At 43.4% G+C, this 16,285-nt stretch overlaps 1 protein-coding gene and 2 long non-coding RNA genes across 3 annotated transcripts; 1 reads left to right on the top strand and 2 right to left on the bottom strand.

Moving 5' to 3' along the window:
• Window position 1: 1 nt before the first annotated feature.
• On the bottom strand, window positions 2-1,890 carry LOC139637321 (trafficking regulator of GLUT4 1-like). Its single transcript, XM_071505940.1, has 3 exons — window positions 1,426-1,890; window positions 1,107-1,233; window positions 2-1,018 (listed from the first exon to the last, which is right to left on the bottom strand). The coding sequence occupies exons 1-3, from the start codon at window positions 1,825-1,827 to the stop codon at window positions 1,005-1,007; spliced, it is 543 nt and encodes a 180-aa protein (XP_071362041.1). The 5' UTR covers window positions 1,828-1,890; the 3' UTR covers window positions 2-1,004.
• A 1,243-nt stretch (window positions 1,891-3,133) lies between these two features.
• Window positions 3,134-4,994, top strand: LOC139637324 (uncharacterized). Its single transcript, XR_011694583.1, has 3 exons — window positions 3,134-3,593; window positions 4,502-4,595; window positions 4,918-4,994. It is a non-coding gene; the product is annotated as an uncharacterized lncRNA (long non-coding RNA).
• On the bottom strand, window positions 4,989-14,402 carry LOC139637323 (uncharacterized). Its single transcript, XR_011694582.1, has 2 exons — window positions 12,769-14,402; window positions 4,989-5,938 (listed from the first exon to the last, which is right to left on the bottom strand). It is a non-coding gene; the product is annotated as an uncharacterized lncRNA (long non-coding RNA).
• Window positions 14,403-16,285: the final 1,883 nt, after the last annotated feature.

Raw genomic sequence — 16,285 nt, 5'->3', positions numbered from 1 at the left:
CTTTGTTGTTATCATGCTCATTCAGGTTTATTTCAGACATGCAGAACTATGGCACAGTAAACCAGTCATACAGTATAAATTTATAAACATCAGCATCGGAGTGCCAAGAACAGTGCATACAGGGAGAGGAACCCCATTCATATCTTGCAGTATATTGTAAACATAATGAGGTGTAGAGATCCAGGCGGTTCAGTAGAGTCTGAGCAGGAATCTGTTCATTTTATCATAGTAGCACGCAAAGCAGGATATCACACTATGACTGCAGTAGGGTATTGTTGTGATAAACGTACACAAGTTTTAAACATGATGTAAACGGTGTATGAAAAAGGCTTAAACATCTTCCCACAGCCACAAACATCCTGTGCCCAACAGGAAGAAGAGTCAGTCCTTACTTAGTTGCAAACATTGAGAGAAACAGGGCAGGTAGTCGCTGCATCACAGACCAGAGGTGCACTGAGTCTTCACATCACATACAAATCTTATTATGTGTTTGCTTTTTGATGATGATGATGATGATGATGATGTTTGTCGTCAGCTTTAGTCTTTAGAACATCCTCTCGTCTAATTATACCTTTTTTTTTTTTTTTTTTTTAATAACCAAAATGTGGAGCTGTGTGTGCGTCAGGCAGGTGTGAACTTCAGTGCACCACTAGTTTGGGCTACGAGGAGTTACACTCCCTCCGGGAATGTGCTGTCTGATGATCCGACACAGTCACTGTGTGCAGCCTTCATCTTCCTTCCTTTTGTTCCTGAGTTTGTGGGGTTAATGGTCATGAGTGTTGCCAGAAAAAGAGAAACGGTCTGAGATTTCTTTTCTTTCTTTCCTTCATCCTGATGTCAGAGTCTCTTCAGCTTGTTTTCAAATCAGATTTTGTGCTTTTTCATCTTCAAAAATCACCATCATCCCTCCTCCTCCTCCTCCTCCTCCTCCTCCTCTCTTCTGTGCAAATTTGAGATCAGATGAAGTTAAAGGAGACTGTAGTGTGACTCCTTTGTCCCACGGTTCACTTCTGGGTCTCTGAGGGTCAGAGAAATGAGAAATTCAGTTACACAGCTTTACGCTGAGCTTTGTGAGTGTGTGATGGATGTATGTCTTGCTTCCATACCTATTGTAAACACTATGAAGATGATGACAGCCACACCCAGAAGCATTGCCATACAGCTGAACACCATAGACAGACGCCCATATTTCCTTGCTCCCTCAATATCTCCTGTGTGGAGAACAGACCTCGACTAATGGAAAGAAAAGAGAGGGAAGTGACCAACAATGAATTATTTAAATGCAAAACACCTGTAGTGCCTGAAAAGACGAAGCTTACAACTGAGTTTGAATACAACTAAACATCTACAGCACAGGCAGATGATAATAGTCTACACTGTGTTATAATGAAGAAATGTAGAGCTGGAAATGAATGTAACACTCACCACATTTGCATACCACAAGGCACATATGTTGAGCGGCACAGCGGGGCAGAAACAGGACAGCACAGCGAGCCAGAGGTAAGTCTGGGGCTGCGACCCGGGCGGAACCGGGGAGGGCAGCGCGCCCAGGCTGAGCCGGGACAAGGATTTGGGTGGGGTCGCCAGCTGCCCGACGGAACCCGACTTCAGCGGCGACCTGTGTCCGTTCTGGTCCGCGTCCAGAGACCGGACGCTCCCTCTGAGGTTGAGGGAGAAGGAGTCGGGCGGTTTGATGTTGCTCTGCCCGGTGGGCTCGGTGGTCACGGTGCCCAGCAGCTTCTCCGTATCCTGGAAGCCGGTGGGATTGGAAACTTCCCTCTCGCCGAGGGGACTTTTCCCAAAGGCAGCATCAGTGTTGATAGCCATCACTGAAAGTTAAGAAACCTCCAAGTCTTATTATCTCTCTGACCGAGCCGCTGTCCTGTGGATGGAAATGTTGAAGAGTCTTCCTTCAGATGTTCTCCATTGGGGATCATCAGATTCAATAGGTATAAAATCAGAGATCCTACTACCGGCAAGGCAAGCTATTTAATTAAGTCCAGCTCCATCAAAATGTCTTATTGATGAGCGAGATGTTATTGATGTCTGAGTCCCTCTTGCGTTTAGGCGAGTTGGCGGTGAGAGTCCGGACGCACGCCTTGCCTTTTACCCCCCTCCTCCCCCGTCTATTATGTAGTAGTGAGGTATTGCCGCATCCCTTACATCTCCACGGCACATCCCAAGTGTCTACGTATGCACCAGGCGAGGCGTGTGACAATGCAAAAACAGCAATTAAACCGCTTTTGAAGTGAATACGCGCGGTGCGTAAAAGCTTTCCATTTACGCACCGGGGGCTGCAGCTGTATCAGCATGGTGTACGCACAGGGTGGAGGAACAGTAAGGTGGGCACTACGAACCACAAGTCTCTCAATGTACGCACAACCTGCTGACTCAAGTCCTTCTGTGAAGTCATAGTGTGCCATATTACAGCGTTTAAACAGGAGCCTCACTGTCTCTTTACAAAACCATTACCACAGTAAACTGGTTAATTGATATTCTTCGTACATAACTGACTCAATCGTTTTTAAACAGGGTCATACACATGAAAAAAAATGTGAAATTCCTTGTACTGTATGTTGGGGACTTCCCACAGCAGTCAAACCTCTCACTGTCACATGCAAGCACTCACACCCAACAATCCGGCCTAAGTATTACAACACAACAGGATGCACTACAACCATCATAAGATAGCTATTACCAGCAGAAATCTACATAGAAAAAAAGTTTATATTCTATTATTATTATTATTATAAGGCCAACTGATCCATTAATGTGTAGCCTAACTTTTAACTGTTGTAGTCGGACAAGGTGAGGTTCATCTACACTGCTGTACAGACTAACCTACTGCATAACTAACAGATGGATGGGGCTTTAAATCTCACTGGATGAATGAAGAACTTGGACTTGGAGTTAAAAATCATGCTTTAACTTCAATAGCGTGGCACATTCTGTCCTCTACTTTTATCATATGGATAATACAACGTTTCTTTCATAGTGATTCAATTTCAATCCACTGAGAATTCACCACATCAGAGATCAGGGATGGAAGTAACATTCTTTACATAAACTTATTACATATTACTTTACTCTCTTTACTGTGACAAAGTGGGGTTTTAAGGCTAAATTTCACTCTTACTGGTGTATTTTTAGTGTCAAGTATTTTACTTCATTTCATATAAAGTCTACATCGTTACAGAGTAAAAACAGAAGTCACGTGTGAGAGCCCAACAAATTAAAAAAGTCAGATCAGCAGCTGCGACAGAGAGGAAGCTGCACAGTGTCCCAAATCAAACACACCTGCCATGTTGCGTGACCAACAGGTGCATGCTGGGTCTGGGGAAATGCTCCATGCTAAAAAAAAAAACAAAAAAACTGACGCTGGATCAGTCAGCTGAGACTCAGTGAGGTTTCTGATGATCCTCTGCAGAGCTCACTCAGCTCAGGGCTGGAAAACCTGGAGGAGAGGCTGAGTGCACTGGTTACACTTTGCATTGCACAGCATGGAGAACAAATGGGCAGATAGGTTGGATTTAGAGCAGACTGTGGAGGAATTCGCGGTGCACACGGCTCACAGATGTTCAGTGTTCAGACAGGTGAGTGCAACAAATGACTGATTTGGAAAAGGAGAGCATCAACATCTACAGCGTTGCCTAGCAACGTGGCGTTTTGCCTGTGGCTGCAGCCGCCGTGGAGTTTATGTTGTTTGTACATCTCCACCTTTCTGCTGTTAATTCTGTGAGAATGTACGGTGTGGCCTACATGCATATACACATATATAAATGCATATATATATATACATGCATACCAATGCATATATGCCTGTGTATACACCTGTAGCCCAAAGATGCTCTTTAAGTTAACAGTTTTATCACAAAGCCTATTACATTTCTACCCCTCCCCTTCCCCCCCTTAAAAATTAACGCAGTAATGTTTACTCGGGGTAAATCGATTTACTTTGTACTTTTATAAGTACATTTTTTCTTCTAATTGAGTAACATTTCTTTTAAGTAACAGTACTTTTACTTGAGTATAATTTTCCAGTAATGTTTCCATCTCCGTCAGAGATTTGACATCATGTTCATCCACATAAAGAGGCAGTAATCCAATCTGACTTCATTTCCCTCCCTGTCCTGCAGATTTTTGCAGATGTTATTACACCATCTAGTGGTGATTTTCAGAAAATGCACCAAGACCCTGAAATGTTTTGTTTAATGGTGCAGCACCTTTCCAGTTTTGCCTTGTCCCCCCCTTACTTATAGTTTCCAGTGTAAAAAGGTGTTTCTAGTATCATTTCACTCAACCTTTCTGTTGCGATTTTTCTTGTGAAGAAAAGGTGTCAAATGTGTTGCACTTGTGCTCTGAAGTTGGGTTTATATCAGGAGGACCACTCATTCTCGATCTAACAAATACTCTTTAACGACTGGACTATTCTATGAAGTGATTAAGAAACATTGCTGTGAATATTGGTTAGCTGTAAACATTATTTGGTAACCTTCCACAGTTTGATGGTCGTGTGAATTCAGCAGTGAACGTTTGTGTGAAGAATTCCCTTGAGGCAGCTGGTAAAACCTTTAGCCCTGATGAGCAGACATTTGGTAAGTTTTCCTTCTTTGTCTGCTTTATATGTGACAGTGATCTAACCGAACGCAGTCCTGACTAAATGTCAGCTTGTTTACTTTTTATGTGGCGATTAGCCTCCCAGAGAACAAAGGCCGTGAAGTTATTACATATCTGTCGCCATTAAACTAGGACAATTTAACATTTAAAGAGCATCTTAATTTACTCTGATCTCTCATGTCTCCCTTTCATGGGATCACCAGAGACTTAAAAGTTAAAAGGAATGAGTGTGAGACATTTTGCATAAATTTATCATCTGACTCTTTGTGTGTGTGTGTGTGTGTGTGTTTTTTTTTTTAGAAAGCCCTCAGTGCTGGTATGTGTTTTATTGTCCATAGTGTGCAGTTCTGTCCACAACAATAAACCTTGAGTCTGAGAAAATATCTTGTTCTTTATTGTAAGAAAAAACTCAATTTAACAGGGTTCCCTAGAATAAGTTTAAGTCTTTTTAAGACCAGTTAAGCACCACAGAGAATGCAACGTCATACCAGTTTCACAGTTGTCAGTCTTTCTCAGCAGTACATAAAAATAATTCCTTAGAATATCATTATTTAATCATTGAAATGTGACCTGGAGCTGGATAAACAGCAGATGGATTAAAAATTAAACATAATTATTAGTCAAGGAATGTTGATTGAATTAATGATCTTTAGATAAGATCAGAGGTTGAGAACAATGGTGCTTTCCAGCCAGTATTTGCCAAAATCACACACAAAAACATTTTATAACTAACATCACCACCTACAATAAATAGAGACAAATATTCAACACCTTAGTCTGTGGAGACGAAGGCTTTTTAATACATTCTGAAGTCTCTTTTTTTGACTGACATCAGTGCTTTTTAAGGTTTAAGACCTGCAGATAGCCTGTTTAAGCAGTTCTCTGTGAGAAAAAGACAGCATGTGACCACAAAAACAAACATCCTGTCCTGTCTAAAATGAAATACACCTTACATCTGATTAACACAAGAATCTAAACAATGGTGGCTCAAATCCAGTATGTTATTAAAGTCCAGTGTGACTACTGAGTGTGTGAAACACTGCCTTCCTCAGTCTACCCCCCACCTCCTCCCCTGCTTCCTCTTCTTGAGTCATCCGGGGCAGGGCTGACCAGAACAGTTCTTCAGCTGGCAGCTTTAGCATGTGTACAGGAACATAAAGCTTGCCAGTGAAGAACTGCTGTGTGTCAGCCATTTGGGGCCGAGGGTGAGGGAGCGCTGGGAGTCAGCCAGCGAGCGTGAGAGTTTGAAACAGACAGCCGGTTTGAGGCACAAACAGCGGCTCCCCTCTCTTCCCTTCTTCTGCTTTAGATGCACGTATCCCTGCAGAAAGAGAAGAAGAAATCATTTAACTTCCCCTCCAAACTCCCTGCTCCGGTAGCGTGGGTATGAGGTGGCCCGCAGCCACTCACATGTACAGTAAGTGGGTGCAGTTGAGCCACGGTGTGCGCGATCAGCTGTGAGTAAGCGGGTGAAACGAGCTGATATGTAAGAACACACAAGATCATGCATCAGATTACCAGGGGGGATACATGCATCAGCAGCTCGGCTCTGCCTCTGCACGTTACACGGTGCCAGCAAGAAATTCTTAGATATTCTCTTCGTTATGATGCTCAGAATCACAGAGCGGCCTCTGGAAAAACACTCTACTTTTTTTATGTCAGTTACCGTGGTTACGAAGCATGAGCGAGAGGCGGTGAAGAGGAGTAGACAGTCTCTACATGAAAGCAGAGATCCTGGAAACCTTTCAGGAGTCAAATGAGTTATTTGTTTTTTAAGGAAAACATACAGGTGTTTTCCGGAGAGAAAACCTGAGGCGACACTTGATCTATATTTTCTGCTTCATGTCGAAAAGGCTTATGTAGCAGTTTCACAACACACTTTCTGTCCCACTAAATTGTAAGGTTACATGTGAAAAAGTAGAAGTGGCTACTAGTAGCTGATAGAATATCAACCATCTGTTGACAGTAGTTCTGTCAATAAATGCTTTGAACAGGCAGCTTTCTGCAACAGCAATTAAAATTGACCTGTTCCCAAAGATACAATAGTTAAATATAAATAAGACTGTGTCTAAATTAAAGCCGCTATATATAATTTTTTTGCCATGCTAACAGTGCGACTGAAATATCTCCACTAGTATTTGATAGATCACGATTCATGGTTCCCAGAGGATGAATCCTACTGACTTTAGCCCTTTTTATACATTGAAAGGTACAAAAAGGGTTAGGAGCGGGGGAACGGGGGGGGGTTGAGAGATTAGCAAAAGTTAGCAAACTAACATACAAAATGAGGATGTTGAATATGAGTTGCGTTTCCACAGAGGAGTAAATTATGTTCCAGGGAAACAGTTTTACTCCCTAAATAAGTCCCTGCTTCCTGAAGCTTCAGTAACTTCTGAGGAGGAGCTTGCAGCGCTGAGCGTAGCTGACTGGTCAACTGTGCCTGTGTGTTCACCGACGTTGCTGTATATCCTGTATTTCTGAAAACTCACAACTGCAAACCTGTTGTTGTGTCTGTAATTTGTGGCCAACAACAGTTAGGGTGGACCAGCAAAGAGATTTTATGACTTATGGACCAACGATGAAGTCCAGGCTTTGTTCATCAGCATGTTAGCATGGTCACTTTTAGCATGTTCGCAGGCTGGTGATCGTATTTACTTCAAAGCACTTGAGTGCTAAAGTATAGCCTCACTGAACAGCTCGCAGTCTATTTTTTCATCCCCCCCCCCCCCCCTCCCATTTATTGACTGTTAATCAATCATATTGTTTTTGAAAATAATAAAACTCTTTCATGAATTACACTCTGACTCTTGCCAACCCAGAACTTAAGATGTGGATTCTGTGCGGACTCGAATAAAAATAAGATTTCCTTGATAACAGAACACTCACAGTTAAGTTAAACACACTGAAAGTTTGACCACTTGAAGACTAACATGTGTAAAACTAAAGCAAGCCTGTACTTTCCTTGCCTCCAAAGAATGTAGTCTTGTGGTGATCCTGAGATATTGAGGACATGCTCCACTTCTTTGGTTGACGATGAATAACACATGCTGTACATTCCTGCAGTAAGGAGAACCAGAATAATCCCAGGTATTCGAGCGCCATGTAGACTGTGCGCAGCAGGGGAGGGCGGGTCACAATCAGCAAGACTTATGAAGGTTTGACAGACACCGCCGCGGGCAGAAATCATTTTGTCTCACACTATGTTCAGATTTAACTCCGCTGTCATCCTGAGAGGGCCTGTTAGTCATTTCCATTCAGACGTTTAATGGTGGTCATTAATATAAAAAGTACACAAGTTGTACATGGAAAAATACTAATAGGATTTTCCTCCACCTCCTGACAATTTTATCTACATGACACATATCAGTCTTTTTTTAATGGGTGAGTCATGCAGAGGCCCTGGCTGCCTGTTCTGACTTGTGACTGATGCACACTGAAATCCATAACCAAATCTGCCCCTCTTACCTTTTTTAAACTGGTAGAACAAAAAAGCTTGTGCTGTACCAGATTTATACTTGGTTCCCAATCAAATCAAAGTTTTATACTTGTTTCCCTATCAAATCATCTTTCAAAATCAAGTGTTGATTTTTGTAAACAGTGAGTCATGTAACAGATTACTGGACTCCAAAATGGCGCCCATTCACTGGGAGTTTCCTCTGTAGACCTGCCTGCAGGGTTTTCACCTCTCCTCTCTTTCAGGCTTCTGAAGTCAGAGCTGACGCTCGTTCATCTCCCATATTTGGTTTGCTTCACATTTTTGCTGCTTTGCACTACTGAAGCAGCTAACTTCCACGCCGATACTTATCTTTTTGTAAATAGCTTGTTTATTTTAGCGCTTAAACTTGGCTGTTATGATGCAGGAAAAAAAAAAGAAAAAAATCTCTCTTGCTTTTGGTTTGTTGCCACTTTGTGTGGCCCATTGCATGTGTATACTAAGGGCCTTTGCTCCTCCAGGCCTCTCCACGCCTGAGGATCTCAGGTAGGCACCCTGCTATCCTCCTAAAACTCACTTTTATATTATGGCTTTTTCTTAACCGATGTCACTTGTTACAATTGTTTTAATTACTTTATTTTGTTTTAAATTTTGGATTTTATTACTTATATTTTTTGCTTTTACTGTAAAACACTGTAACAGTGCATTGAAAACAAAGCTATTATTACTATCATTACTGTCTCATCCCACGGGCTTCAAATTGAGATGTCATGCACATAAACATGGCCTTCCTGTTTTTTTTTGTTCCCGTTGGTTTGTTAACGTTGCAGTACCGCTGTTGGCCACCAGGGATCAAGCATCTATAGCCATGCTAGCACCTCTGTGCAGCATTTAGCACAACAGTGGTTTGTGCCAATTGTTGTTCACAAAGTGGTTTGTGAACAACATGCGGTGAACCAACCAACAGACTGACATTGCCATCTGACAGTTGAGACATTTCACTCAAAGCCACCACTAGAGGCGCTGCAGCAAAAATCACAGGATCACCACAATCAGTAGGATTCATCTTCTGGGCACCACGGATATCTGGAGCAAATTTCATGACCTTTCTTCAACATCTGTTGAAAAGTTCATTTGGACAGCAGTTGTTGAAAGAAGTGGAAATTCCTACAAATCCCATCATTTGTCATAGCGTATCATAAGCAAGATCCCAGAGAGAGATCCTGCTGTGTTGTTGTGAAGAAGATTCTTCATCGTGTCTGCATTGCTTGTTTGCACTGGACCAAACATTGCTGGTATAATGCTGCCCCAGTGTGATAGCAAGCCTGTGCTCCAGAATCAGAGGCATGACATGTAACACGACAACGTCTGCGCCTGTCCCGCCGTGCCGACTTTCCCTTACTTACTTGGTCTCTCTGCGACCACCACCACCACTGCCGGCTTATTGCCGAACAATAACGTCTGCCTGGTTCTGTGTTCGTACCTTTTATACCGAGTGGCGAGGCGGAATAAAGGCACGACATTCCCGTCTTGAATAGGCTGTATAAACCAACCCCCCCCCCCAGGCCTCCACACGCTCATGCCAGCGTTAGTCTGAATGAAGTCAGGGAAGAAGACGTACAGTACAGTCCTCTGGCCACACACGGGGCCACTGACAGTCATAACTGTTGACTGAGGCTCCCACAACCTCAAACTAAAACTGAATTAGTTATTTGTTCCACAGCGTACCACTCCCTCCTCAGACAGCGACTGTATCTCTATGTTCACAGCTACGTGCAGTGTTGAGCCTCTGACTTCTTTTGCTGTGCCACTCTTTCCCATATCTCTTCCTCTTTTTTTGTCTTTCCTGACTTGTCTGTCCTCTCCACCCTCTCTCTCTCTCGGTCAGATCAGACTGTCCTGCATTCCTCACATTCCAGCTGCGTATGTTAGAAATTCCATCCGGCTGCTGTGGGCTCGCATGGTCTCCTCCACTCCTTCTTTTTCCTTCCCTCTATCCTTCACCCATCCCCTCTCTATGTACTCGTCTACATCTGGTCTGCACCAGACGAGGCGGACGTGGCTGCACCGTCAGGTTCACCCTCACCTCCCCTCTGCCTTTTCCTTTTTTCTCACCTCATTCCTTCCCCTCTCCTACTCTTTCTTTGAGCAAGGGAGGCGGACAGAGCCACATGACAGCCAGTGTGGAAGGCCTTGAGACAGGCTCTTATACAGGGAGCGAATGAGATAACATACAGTCCAATACACAAAAGACTGAGCTTATCTGGGACTGCGAACGTGCACTCTCTGCCATGGCAAGGAGGATAAGAAAGAGGACAGACACGGTGGTGTTGAACGGGCAGGATGTGCGTGTCAGAGAGAAATAGGAATGATGGTGTGTAAACAGGAGGGTGTGAATCAACCGTGCACACAGCAGCGAGGAATCACTGACATTTTAACTCTTTCGACGGTCGGCTTATCGAGCCTTAGCCTCAGCAACTGCAAGAGCGGAGTTTCAACTCATTCATCTGGGGAGCTTGAAATCATGTTGCACGGAAAACGCGTAGAGGCAGCACACGTCTGACGAAGATGGAGAGCAGGAACAAAAGAAAAAAACAAACAGAAAAAAAAAAGGTTGTAAGATGGCGAGCGGGTCAGATAGATCAGAGAGAGACAGACAGGCCTCTGTGCTCCGCTACCAGCCCAATCATTTCACTCATCAATTCAGGTACATTCCTCTGCTGTGGGTGTGGCCCAGTTGGAGAGTGTTTACTGCCCCAGATTGTACTCTGTAATATAGACTGATCATTTTAGACTGGGAATGGGGACAAAGACAGTGAAAGGGCGGTGGCTTTGGCAACACTCTGATCGTAGTGCAGAGAGCCTCTTCTTATGCTCTGCTGCTCGCTGTTTGCTGGACTTGAAAGGCCATCTGACTTTAACCCTGAGATCACCACAAATAAGTAGGTTTTTTTTTTTAATTTGCTGAGGGGAATAGCCGAATGCCATTCTCAATTCATGACATCCTGGGGGATGGTAACGCGCTGTATGAGGCCTGTAAGCCTGTCCTCGGGCAGTCTGTGCCATTTTGTTTCACAGAACTGGATTTTTTTTTTCTTTCCCTAAATGAACCTACATAACACATCCCTTCTTGCCCCATCCTCCCTTGACATGGCACGCAATAGGAATGATGGGTGTAACCCTAGTTGAGCAAGATGGCTTCACTTCTGCAAATGCAGGCAATAAAACAGCTCGGGGAGGCTGCTTATTTTGCCTGGATGCAGTGCAAACACATGTAGACAAGATGAGTTGCTTTTTAACTGACACCCTGCTATTTCCATGTGATCCTCATTGACAGGGTGGCTTATGTCACACTCCTGGGTTGCAATGGCAGAAATGCAGCTCGTGACACAGCCTATTGCGCATTCCTACCAGCGCACTGAACTCTGAAGCTGTACAATTATGTAAGACGGCCTCCATCGATGTAATATATACTACAGTAAGTCCCCCCCCCCCCTCCCCCAGCCATTTATTCCAGAGAAAGACAACTTATACATAATTGCACTTTGCTTTTAAAAATGTTTTATAGAAGTTTAAAAGACTGTAAAGAACTATACGGGTTGAGGAGGCTCAAGAACCCGGAGCTGGACGGGGAGGCCTGAATTCCTTGTTACGTCACCTGCTTTAAGAATGTTTTACTGAATCTCACAAACATCTACAGTCATACACTTGTGTTTATAAACTTGTCTTTCCTTTGAAAAATCCTCCATCTCTGCCAGATGCCTGCTGGTGTCACTGCATTTCTGAGGAGTGACTCGGCCCCGGTTATCTTCCTGATTTTCACCTATCCCCTACTTGAGCACAGGCTTATTCCTTGGCCTATAATGAACTCAGCAAAATTTAAGAGGCTTTAAACGCTGACACTTTTTTTGACAAGTTTGGATTACATAAATGCAGACCTCAACTTGCAGCTGCAACATCTTGCTATAGTCTATATATCCAACATTTGACAGCGGCCTGCTCACAAATTCTCTCGAGGCTTATGGGTACAAGATTCCTGCTTTTCCTAATGTGCTGTGTGGCAGCCATGACACATAATAGATTTAAATGCATGTTAAAAAACGAACCAGCGAATCTATTAACGCGCTGACTGCGTAGCTTTGCTGGCTTTTTTTTTTTTTCCATTCTGTATTAATTTAGACATAATCCTGACTTTTTAGCACATTTCATCCAGTTGCTATCAGCATTGTATGTGAAAATACTCCACTGAGCACTTTAACAAAGCCTCTGCCCACAATTTCACTGTGTCAATCATCTAAATGTTGATTAAATGTTTGCAGGAAGGAGCTGGGAGGTTGAGGTGGGGTGGCCAAATGTCAAATTTCTTGGAGGAGGGGGGGGGGGGGGGCCCATAAATCCTACGAGCTTCCCTGTGTCAGTGGGCCTGGACGAGATGATCTGTGACACACAGGCAGGCCTTCAGCCAGAGCTCCTATAACATCAAACCCCCGAGAATCAGACGACGCCAAACTGTGCAGAAAGCCGCCGCCGCAGACCTGTGGAGGTGGATCTGACCTGAACAGAGTCGTGTTGAGGACGGTTTTACCAGCTGCCGTTTTCCAGCGCAAACTGGGTCATCAAGCCGCCACAGGCTAAATCAGGCGGACAGGGACATGCATTTAGCCGGCAGACACACACACACACACACACACACACACACACTCAGTAATACGCCCCACCTTGACCACCGGCCGGGTCGCTCCTGTGCACGGTCCGGCGGAGTTCAGGCCGCCTCGCCCACTGCTCGGCGCAGTCCCGGACCTTCAGCAGGGTGTGTCACTGTCTGCTGGGCTGCTACATCCACGGCAGACTGCGCTCCGGCAGCCTTTATATCTCTGCTGTCGACTCTACTGTTCAACGCAGCTGCGGCGGAGAAAGCGGCGCAGGACTTCAGTCCCTTTTACACAACTCCAGCCCTACTCTCTCTCTCCCTCTCTCTCTCTCTCTCTCTCTCTCTCTCACACACACACACACACCCAAGTCAGACACACTCCCGGCTTCCCACTCCGATCAGCTGGCAACGTAATGACGTAGGCGACCACGAAAAGCGGACGTCAGAGTCGCTACGGATTGACGTGTACACGCAAAGCTACTGTGAGGCAGCAGATTAACCTGTTTGTGATAAGTATTGAGATTTTCCATTAAAGTAAAAGGAGCAAACCACATTGTAAAAATACTCCATTTTATTATTTCGCTTGGAGAAACAGAAAAATATCTTTCCTTTCTGTTCGGTAGTTTATAACCAATATTTTATAACATAATCATGTGTTTGGTGTGTAAATGTGTATATTTTCTTTTTTCTTCGATTACCAGATATTGTTTAACCCCTCCCCCCAAAAAGAAGAAGGAACAAAGGAAGAAATAATAATGGTAATAATAATAATAATCCATATGACCTAATTCTACTCACTCTTTATTGAGAAATAGACAGTTTCATGGAGAAAATATAAATCTATGTAGATTTTTAATCTGAAAAGTAACTAGTCGGATAAATGTAGTGGTGTAAAAAGTGGGCTCCAATCCTTCCCTCTGAAATGTGGTGGATTGGTAATAATACTTATTTTCAGAGGAGGTGAATTAAAGTCCTTATCCTCAGTCGCTGAGCCTAATGTCTCCCTGACTTGAACTGTAACCTCATTGTTTCTGACAATGATTTTTGCCAGTGTTAGCCAGTTGTAGTTTTCACCTACAGTCTTGTTCTGAAACCAACAAAGTGATAATTAGTCAGACGGAAGACAACAAGATGCAGACAGTAATAACAACAGTCCACAACGCAGAGCTACAGGAAACAACAAAAAAGTAAAACGATACAGCAACAATATCCACTATTCAGCACATGTAGCAGAACCTAATAAAAATGAGAATAAAAATAAAGACAGAAATGTATACATTTTTTTTAGATTAAATGGTTGACTTTTGTCTGACTTTTCAAAACCCAGACCTTGAGATTTTGTGTGAAGGTGCAGAGTTTCTTATTTCAGTGAGCCGGTCGGCCACCTCTGAATTAAACTCTTGAAGCTACTACATAAGTGTTACATAAGAAATTGTCTCCACATCCTGGCTCCTTGAACTGTGGCTTCACAACGTCCCAGCTTCTTTTCATCCTGTTCAACATTTTCCCACCAGCAGTCAAGGTCTCAGTTGTCAATTTATCTGTTGTAATGTGTGTCTTGGTGGTGACTTTGAGAATCCATCGAGTAGGCATTAATGCTTGAAGTGAACCATGGTCTGTGTGTCTGACTGTCTCAGACTATTAGAGTCAGCAGCAGTGGTTTTCTCTCGCTCGCCCCTCCACAGTTCCAGGCAGGCTTCCTCTTCCTTTAAAGCATTTGGATTTTCTGGCTTCTGCAACTGTAAAATGGTGGTGGTGAGCAGTAATTGTAAATGTGGGCTTCAAACGCTTATTTAGAAAAAAAAAAAAAAGCTGGGCAAAGCAAGCAGCTGCACAAGGTCCATGGACGCCAGGGGCCTAATAAAACCCTGGTACAATGCTTGGCAAATGGTTAGCTATCAGCTGACATCTACTGACACGATAGGGGCCTTAAAGTGAGGTGATGTAACTTTTAAGAGAAGGAAGTCTTCCTCTTGGAAATGAAAAGGTGAATTTCTAACCAACAAAATACACCCTTGCTCTTTTCGCTGCACTCACACGTTTTGCTGCTACACCCGCACTTGGTCTGGTATGATTGTAGCTTAAGGTGGCTAATGTCGGTAAAGCTTGGCTAGATGTTGCTGTGTAAGTGATTAGCTTAGCTGACTTCATAATATGTCCTTACATATGCTATCACACATGCTAGTATAACAATAGCACAAGCGAAGAAGAAGAATAGAATCAGAAAAAACCATCTTAACCTTAACTTTAGCCACCATTAGCTGTCAGCAAGGTTGTGTTGCTGCCACGCCTCATCTGTTACATAGCCTCACTTTAAGGTGTGTCATATTTCATTAGACGCATTATCGTGTGTCAAAATCTAGTTTTAAATGTTGTGCTTATATGTTGCACATTCATAAATTAATGTGCATAATTAATTTTAGCAGCCTCTTTTGGTCCAGGGACCCCAAACAGAGTTATCTAACCACGGTCAGAAACAAGGATGTCAGCAATGCCACATCCATGTCAGACAGCACATGTGCACCTTAAATGCAGCTGTGCTTCTGACTGAAGTGTGTTGAAAGAATATCATGAACTGTCAGCATTTACAGTAAATTCAGGATGAGTTTGCTGACAAAGCAGCTCTCAAGGTTTCTCTTTAGACCTGCATCTAATTGCACAAAAGTTGTGCTGCATTGAGGCAGCATAAGAGTCCGCAAATGGCCGCCAGAGACATCAGCAGGTCAAAATGAATTTGTTCCTGCCTCAACACTGACGCACACAGACACGCACGCAGCAAGGACTGTAAGGCCAGTCACTCTCTCTCTCTCTCTCTCTCTCTCTCTCTCTCTCTCTCTCTCTCTCTCTCCTGGGCTTGTCACTCTGCAGCTTTAAGGTTGCTGCAGTTGGAGAAGCTGCGTCCTCACTGTCACCTGACACAGTGAGCGCACGCAGCAAATCCACACGAGACCAAATCCGCTGTCTCATTCCCACGTCTTCTCCTTCCTCTGCCTGTTTTAAAAAAAAGGAAACTTTATAGATTTTTTTCCCCCCGCATAATACATGAGTAAAGGTTCATTTACTGTGACCTTTCAGATCCTGAATATGAATTAGTAAAAACGTTACTGCACTTCCCATGAGACTTTACTGACCTCCTACCACACGGATAGGATGCTGTGTCTGTAGAAATGCTAATCAGTCCAAAGTTCCTCACTGTAACAGGTAGCTTATGTCCTCACAGTCATGTGCCCTTTTTCATGAAGCCGGCTCTGTACATGTTTAGGAATCTTTTGTCATGAGCTCACCAATCTAATCGCTGGTGGTTGTTTGGTTAGAGGTTAAATGTCGGTGGTGAAAATTATTATAGGATGGCCAGAAAAAAGTAAGTAAATCCATTATGTATAACTTTGAAATAAACTTAAAATATGGTCAGATCATCATCCAAGTTACAATACTGACAAATAAAATCTATTTAAACTAACAGCACACAAATCTCTGTTTTGTTCTTGTCCATATTGAAAACATCATTCAAACATTCTCAGTGTAGGCTGGAAAAAGTATGTGAACCCTTCAGCTAATAACATCAACAAAAACTAATTGGAGTC

This window comes from Trachinotus anak, unplaced genomic scaffold (genome assembly GCF_046630095.1).
Source record: "Trachinotus anak isolate AG129_WGS33_773 ecotype Australia unplaced genomic scaffold, CSIRO_AGI_Tana_v1 ptg000020l, whole genome shotgun sequence".
NCBI classification, from domain to species: Eukaryota; Metazoa; Chordata; class Actinopteri; order Carangiformes; family Carangidae; genus Trachinotus; species Trachinotus anak.
Note: the sequence above shows the minus strand (reverse complement) of the source record. Positions and strands in the feature narration are given on the sequence as shown.

What these genes read in the sequence shown, in the direction of transcription:
- LOC139637321 (XM_071505940.1), bottom strand. Translation starts at nt 1,827, where the DNA reads ATGGCTATCAACACTGATGCTGCCTTTGGGAAAAGTCCCCTCGGCGAG. An exon ending in CCTTGTGGTATGCAAATGTG is followed by an intron (nt 1,234 to 1,425) that starts GTGAGTGTTACA and finishes TCTTTCCATTAG; the next exon opens with TCGAGGTCTGTTCTCCACAC.